At 32.2% G+C, this 8,061-nt stretch overlaps 1 protein-coding gene across 2 annotated transcripts; it reads left to right on the plus strand.

Annotated features, from left to right (window-relative positions):
* Positions 1 to 1,159: 1,159 nt before the first annotated feature.
* Positions 1,160 to 7,019, plus strand: LOC137830270 (uncharacterized). Of its 2 annotated transcripts, none has more exons than XM_068637475.1 (8): positions 1,160 to 1,519; positions 2,618 to 3,097; positions 3,697 to 3,886; positions 4,613 to 4,895; positions 5,267 to 5,339; positions 5,410 to 5,500; positions 5,595 to 5,674; positions 6,280 to 7,019. In XM_068637475.1, exons 1-8 carry the CDS (start codon positions 1,430 to 1,432, stop codon positions 6,523 to 6,525), a joined length of 1,533 nt encoding a protein of 510 aa, XP_068493576.1. In that variant the 5' UTR covers positions 1,160 to 1,429; the 3' UTR covers positions 6,526 to 7,019. The 2 variants fall into 2 exon arrangements, with proteins under 2 accessions (XP_068493576.1, XP_068493577.1); XM_068637476.1 differs by having other exon boundaries at positions 5,481 to 5,500.
* The last annotated feature ends 1,042 nt before the right edge of the window (positions 7,020 to 8,061 follow it).

Raw genomic sequence — 8,061 nt, forward strand, 5'->3', positions numbered from 1 at the left:
TACTTATTATATTATTTATATAAGACGCTTTGTGTGTGTATATATATACAAAAAAATTCCAAAGTTTAAAACAAACAAATTCTTCAAGTACAAAATTTACTTAATATATTTAGTAGTTTTTTTTATTAATTTTTAGAATATTTTAGAATGTCGAAGCACATTTGATCAAATTTTAAAATATTTTGTAAAGTCAATATTAATTAAAAGAAAATATATTTAATCTTTAAAAATTATAATATGAGATAGAAGTAGCAGAAGATTTTAAAAGTATTGTAATGATGTTGTTATTGCGGTAAGTCTACTTGCACTAATTAAAATGTCTCCACTTGAGTGAATATATGTGGTCGTTTTGTCTTCGACCACATAACACAATCACCACATTGACTTTTTTATATTTCCACTTTGCACACATATAATTTTAAAACTACATTCATATTTTATTATTATTCTTATTATTATTAGAATTTAATTTGGCTCCCCGTAACGGTTAAAGAAAACAAAAACACACTTTTAAAAAACTAAATAAACCTTATAGAATGTAATTAATAATAGTCTTAAATTATTAGGTAAATTATACAAATATGGAAAATATCATTTAAAAATTTGCATATTACTCACTTAGTAATAAAAAATATCTTAAAAAAGGGAATCGAAAAATTAACTTTTCAAAATATACAAAACTATGTTCTTCTCTCCTCTGAAAACAAGTTTGGAAGGTTAGAGTGTTGTTGGAACTTAGCTGGACATAATATTAAAATAAAATAAAATAAAATAAAAGACAGTGACCAATACATTAAAAAAAATGTTGAGGTAGGTTTGTCTGTTAATTTTAATGTATATATTCAATGTTAATTACCTAATAAGCGAAGTACTTTATTAATCTATTTTCTATTTGTTCCAACAACAACAAAATTATTTATTATTTGATTTCGAACTTCAAACAATTTAAATAAAATAAAAAAATAATAAAATCAATAAGAGTAATGTTTTAGCCGGCCATTGATATATTATTGATAATGAGTGATGATTGCTGTGCACCTTAAGATGAAAGATAAAAATAATAAAGTGTAAAAATAGAAAATAATTAATGTGATATAACATGATAAATAAGTAATAAATAAATAAGTATGATAAAATGATTGTTTTTTTGTATTATAATGTGTATGACATGTATTATGTATTAAATTTGGGAAAATATGAAACATGTCTGCTTCAAGCTTACACCACAACCTGTCTCCATGGTGCCTCCCTTCTCCACTCTTTACTATATTCTCTCTCAGCTTTTCTTCAGGCAATTTTCATCTTCCATGATCCAGGGAAGGTTTCATCTCTCTTTCCTGCAAAACCAACATTTGTTTGAATTTCAACTCTTCAGCTCAAACCTGTATTGTTTTTTTCTCTCTTTGGTTTGGTGGGTTCCCCACTGAACATGGCAACTGAAGCTGCAGACTCTTCCAACCACAACAATAACCAAGGCCATGGCACCACTGGAAATAGAGTTGATATCCCAATTCAAAAGGTCCTTCCTTCTTTTGTTGTCATGTCTCTATTCTTTTCTTGCTTTGTACTAACTTTTTATGTTTGTTTTCTTGAATTGAATTGAAGGTTGTGGTTGTGGGTTTTCTGTTTCTGTCTTAATTTACTTTCTTGCCTTTTGTTTATCTATCATTGGTCATAGGTAAAGGCTGTTCATGCATGGGTAATTGGTTTTGCAGTCTTTACATCTTCAGTTCTTGTTAGTAAGCCAACATACTTATGTGTTGTACATGTAAAGCTGAAATATGAATTTATAGAAGAGAGGGGCATTTGGGTTCTAGTAAAGGTTGAAAATTTCCCAAGCAGAAAATTTAGATTTTAGAGGTTTAAATAAGCTTTGAATTTGAATTTTTGAATACAGCAGACAAAGATACTGCAAGCTATGTTGCCCTTCGAAATTTTTGTTGACATGCTCAGATGTTCAAAGCTCTCCAATTTGTATTTTCCTGCTAAAAAATGAATTATTTCCTACAAATTGGGGGAAGATCTTAGACACTGAAAGTTGTATGATCCTCGAATTATCTTTCTATAAGACGTTTCTCTCCGAATTTATGTATAGTTTAGAAAAAGTGGTGATTTTCACCGCAGTATACTATTTGTCTAGAGTCAAGAGCTTCTATTGCTCATCCGCAGAGCATACCCAACACCTTCTAAATATTTTCAAATAGTATAGTGCTTATATGACAACTATGATTTGCTCATATTTTTAGATTTGTGAAAGCTGCTACATTTTTTCATGAATGCCAATTGTTTGATGAATTGTTTGGTTCCGTCTTACAAAGCCCTCTTGTGAAGTTAATCAAGTATTAAGAGTATTAGAATTCAGTTTACTTTGATTTCATTCTACTCTGTATCTCCCCTGTGCTGACAAATAATGCACCATATGCTTAAGCACTTCCTTCTAAGCAGGGGAAAATTTTGAACAATGTGATATTTTCTTTTAACTCAAGTGTCCTCCGACTAAAACTACATGTTTCTGATATATTTGTGTATCACTAAGGTTTATTACATTGCATCACAATGAGTAAATTTTTTCCTTTTCTACTCTTAAGAAACTTTTCTTCTGCTTCTTTATACATAGGGTCCAGCATCATCTGAAATAATTGAGGAATTCCCAAGAGATCAACATGGGACAAGGCAAAACTTTATCGTGGATATACCTGCAATATCTCAGGAGGAACTGAAAGAAGATTATGTGAGGATAAACATGCCTCTAACTCCACCTCCAAGAAGAGTGGTTTTTTCCCCTTGTCCAAGTCCTGTTTACCCAAGAAGCAAAGAATCCCCAGGTCCCTCCTCATCAAAAAATAGATCAAATATTAAAACCTTTCTTCCCAAACTCAGTTTTAAATTTCGCAACACAAGTTTGGAGATTGAAAAGGCTGCTTTCCTAGCACTTGGAGGATCAGCAACAGTGGCCCCAAAAAAGCCTTTTCTTTCAAGGACATTATCTCTTGTCACACCCAGAGGGAATAAAACATCATCCTTACCTGTAACCCCGATTGCTCATTCAAATCCCGGGTCTGTACATGGCGGGAACATGGCTTATGCAGAAACAGTTGTGAGTACCTTGCAATTAACGCAACATGTTACATTGTTATTATTATATATAGTTAATTATCATATTGAAAATATAAATTAAATGGTTAAAATAATTGTGAAAATAACCGGTTCTTCCTTGGATATTTGTAGTGATGCTTTGTATTCATGAAACCAGGTTTTCTCAGTAACACGTACTTCTCTTTTAATTAACATTTTGAATGACGGTTTCGTTTTATTTTGCTTGTGCTAGAGTTGACTGAGCTGATTTGTTTTGATTCCTATCGTCATCTAGAAAAGAAGTCATGATTGACTAAGTATGGCATAAAAAATTTCAATATTAATATCGGTGTCACTTACATCAAATTAACATAAATCATATAATCCAATTGACTACGTGGCTTTCTTCAAAAGATGTATCTTTTAATTGCTGATTCATCAGTGCTACATATCCCCTTCTTCAAGTTACTCTGAAGTCTGCAACACTACAGCTTGATATGTTAAAGCTACAAAATAAAAATTCTGCACTATGTTCCAAATCATCATTAGACATTTTTTTATCTCTATGATGATTTAGTCCTCACTTACATGATTATATCTGATTTTTACCTCATTTTACAGGAGAATGAAATGAAATTACCAATTCATCGTTCCCGTTCAGTACCTATGCTTAACAAAGAAGGTAACTCACCAATGGTTAACAAAGAAGGTAACTCACCCGTACCTGGCATGTTTCGTATAGTTCTGACCACATTGCGATTGGATGATAAAATTGCCACAACACCTATGACATCTCCGATTCATGATACTGGTAATATTTCTTTTTTAAAGTTGCTTTATGAAAGATATGTTAACCTTAGAATCTTCAACAATTTGTTATATATCTTGATTAAACTAAACTATTCTAGACCCAGATGGAGACATTTTTGTTTGTTATATTCATTATGACTATCAACTGACAACTGCAAATGGCTGTAATGCTCAATTCCAAGTATTTCAAAGACGAGAAAGGCTAACAACATATTACTTACAAACTACTATATTATTGGTTAAATTTCATGTGGATCTCACCAGAAAGGGAGCAGGGCTATGTGTTCAGTGGGACTCACGAAATTCCCCCAGTGATACTGTATTGCTAGCATTGCTCTTTTATGATTTAGTATGTTTGTATCACTGATTAAAATGCAAAATATAATTTGCTTTCTGTATATGACACTGATAATATTTTGAGGTTGGTTATTCTACGAAATAGATTTACAAACTGAAATTATTTTGCTGACTCAACTGTTACGTGTTTCCTTTCTCATCCTACTCAATCTCCTGCTTCAGCTGTCTTAACCTTTCGAGTTACATGTATATATGTATATATTTATCCAATACATAGATACATACATATATATATATATATATATATATATTAACTGGTGGCTTTGACAATGTTGCTAATTTCCAAATGCAAAGATATCCGTTATTGGCTTGGACCTCTAGATTAAGTTCCTTCTGTGACAATTTTATTTATAAGAGTATTTTGTTTCAGTTCAAAATGAGGATGGTGGTGAAGATATTCCTGAAGAAGAAGCTGTTTGTAGAATTTGTATGGTTGAACTTGGAGAAGGTGCTGATACTTTTAAATTGGAGTGTAGCTGCAAAGGTGAGCTTTCATTGGCACACAAAGAATGTGCACTCAAATGGTTTACCATTAAAGGTAATAGAACATGTGAAGTGTGCAAACAAGAAGTTCAGAATCTACCCGTCACTCTTTTACGAGTTCAAAACGGTCAGGCCCATAACATACTGGGGGCAGAGGCTTCTCATTACAGGTAAGTTCAAACCACATTCCTGTGCTTGAATAGTTTTTTTTTAAGGGGAGGTAGAACTATTTAGATCATTTGATATAATTTTATGGCTCAGCACTCTTGGCCATGTTTCATTGATAAGCTTCAATGGTAGACTACTATAAAGAAAGGTGATTGTTACTTACACAAATAGACTATACATAAATTTGATCTAAGGAAAGCTTTCTAGTTTGCCTTGACTTCCATGAGACGCGTATAACTTGATATCAATTTTAATGGTATCATTATTCTTTTGGGATTTACAGGAAACTAACTTTTTTTAGCCCTTTCTCTGACTTCCTTTCAGTATGGTTTCCAACATGGTACAACAGAACCTAACGCAATTTTTTTTATAGGGTTTGGCAGGATGCTCCCGTTCTTGTTGTTATCAACATGCTGGCTTACTTTTGTTTTCTTGAGCAGCTTCTTGTAAGTTGAACTACCGTTATATAATATATTCCCTGTAGCCAATGTAAATCCTGTTGTTATCAATGAACAGGTGTCTAATATGGGATCCGGTTCTATTGCCATGTCTCTCCCATTTTCTTGTATATTGGGTCTTCTTGCAAGCATGACAGCTACAACAATGGGTAAAGCTTTTTCTACTTTTAGACAACTCTGTGTACTTGAACTCCTCCTTTGTTATTATATAATGTAGAACTAATTTCTTCAAAAAATTTGTAGTGAGGAGAAATCATGTTTGGGTTTATGCAACTGTTCAATTTTGTCTGGTGGTTCTTGCTGGGCATCTTTTCTTTTCATTGGTAAGAAATTCCTTCTGTAACCATAGTTACAGGACATTTTTGTGTTTTGTCATTTTTGGGAAATAACTGTTCACTTTGAGACCAAGTATTATAAGTCCTATTTTGAGTAGAATAAAGAGTTCGATATAGTTATTAAGCCCTAAGGCCGTCTCACCAAATAAAGTAGTCTTTCAGTTGAGTTTTCCTCAATCATGATGACAACCTGTGCTTTCATTAAGAGAAAAATTGAAAAAATAGTTGCCTATACGCTAAACTTTGAATTAGTGTATAATGTACAATATAGTTAAGTCATAAGTCTTTCTCAGTGCAGCTAAGTACTCTATTTAACCCCATTTTCAACTCCTCTTGCCTTGGACGTTCTCAAGGCCTATTTGCATTCAAATAAAAATCAGGTTATAAAAATGAATTGTAGTCAGCAAAATTTGTTAGAGGCATGTAGAGCCATGATCAGTGAGCTAAATGCTGATTAGTCAATTGAATTTAAAATTAGCATGGTTGAGGATTTCAACATGTTAGCCTTCAACTGTAATGATAGAGCACTAATTAAAATTTGCGCATTCAAAATATTTCTAATATCATGTATTTTCATACATTTGAGATGGCAGGTTCATATGCAAGCTGTTCTTGCTATCCTACTAGCTACACTAACTGGGTTTGGAGTTGTAATGTGTGGAACTTCTGTTCTAATGGAGATTTTAAAGTGGAGGAGGAGATCCCTTGCTCAATCAGATCAACAGCAAGTTTCCCAAGAGACAGTGCCACCGGATCAATCATCTAGAGTTGCTCATCAAACTCAAATTGGTTCTGAACAATCTGAAAGCAATTTGGGAGAGTCTCCTGAACAGAGTTGACAGAATATTGGCTTAAATATATTTTGGTCTCTAAAATATGACCTTTTTCTATTTTAGTCTCCATTTAAATTTTAATTATTTTTGGTCCCTACATTATTTACATTTAATACAAGCAATACGTTTTAGTCCCTTACAAGTTGCATCAAACATAAAAAGCACATGTTTTTTAAAATAAAAAATGAAAGTGTTTAAGTTTGGAACAAAAGAGGTTGTATTTTCAGGACCAAAAATATGTTTAAGCTATTCTCTGAAAGCTGACCGGGCATCATAAAGGTATCTGATTGTATATATGTGCATATTGTACAGACAAGTTTGGGCACACTTGACTCTTGTTTTCCTTTCTGATGCCATGATCATGTACCATGTATGGCATGATTGGCATCCATTGCTCCCTCTCATAAAAACACAACGATACTTGTACGAGAATTGCTTGATGCCAAGTTGAAGAAAGGTTGATTTTATGCTACAATAATGGTTGAAGTTTTACATTTCAACTTTTGGCCATATATACAGTATATGATTTACACTTTCCAGAGAACCAGAAAGTGGCAAAAATACTCTCATCTTTTACTGAATTCGAAGCCATTCTTTGCTGCAATGTGGTTGTAAATTTTACATTGACGACAACAACAAAAAGGCAAACCAAATGTAGGTAAATTTTCATTTTGGTTCTTAAAAGTGAGAAAACCAATTGTTGGTGTTGAGGGAATAAAACAGAGCAAGATATTTGTGAATAGAGAATATAAATTTTATTTAATTGCTATTTTTCAAATAAAAATACAATCTCTCTAAATAGTCTTACAATAGACTTCTCAAATTCTACTTTCTTTGTCATAAAACCTATACTATAATTTACATTTAAATCATAGTATAAATGACATTCAAAACTATAATTAAAAATAATAATTATTGGCTATTCAAATACTAAAATAAAACTGATGACGGCTTTGAGTTTAATGCTAATAGCAATGATATATCTTATTATATGAGATTATACCATGTTGTTACTAATACAATGTTAAGAACCAATTTGACACTAATTTGTGTTTGAACAAATTTAACATTGTCAAACTATGAAGTTTATAGACAAATTTGTGGTTAAGTTATAAAGTAAGACATATTTAGATATTTGAGAACTAAATCAAAACTTTTGTTTTTTCAAAAACTAAATTACACAGTATTTTCAGGAACTAACATGTTGATTTACCAAACCAGATTAGCAGATTCGTCATATTTAACATCTGTAGATTGTAAGGGATAGTGTCCTTTTCATGAACTGATAATACATTATTTTAATATGAGTTGATGATAGGCAATGTGTGAAATGGTTGAAAAGTAGGTGAGAATTAGGTGGCACATTATGAGGGAGTGCGCATGTTTTGTGGAAGTGGCACTTCTATTTCTTCCATCATTGGCTGCGTCCCCAAAGGCTTTATGGCTAAAATGGGATACACGACAATGGTTTTTTTTTTGTCAATGTAACCAATCATCTTTCAGAACACTCAAGAGTCAAATCAATGCTCAATTAGGGCCACC

This window comes from Phaseolus vulgaris, chromosome 7 (assembly GCF_000499845.2).
Source record: "Phaseolus vulgaris cultivar G19833 chromosome 7, P. vulgaris v2.0, whole genome shotgun sequence".
In the NCBI taxonomy this organism is placed as follows: Eukaryota; Viridiplantae; Streptophyta; class Magnoliopsida; order Fabales; family Fabaceae; genus Phaseolus; species Phaseolus vulgaris.

Coding starts and splice junctions, on each gene's coding strand:
- LOC137830270 (XM_068637475.1), top strand. CDS start 1,430: ATGGCAACTGAAGCTGCAGACTCTTCCAACCACAACAATAACCAAGGC. Junction 5,340..5,409: donor GTTTTCTTGAGCAGCTTCTT/GTAAGTTGAACT, acceptor ATCAATGAACAG/GTGTCTAATATGGGATCCGG. Junction 5,501..5,594: donor CATGACAGCTACAACAATGG/GTAAAGCTTTTT, acceptor AAAAATTTGTAG/TGAGGAGAAATCATGTTTGG.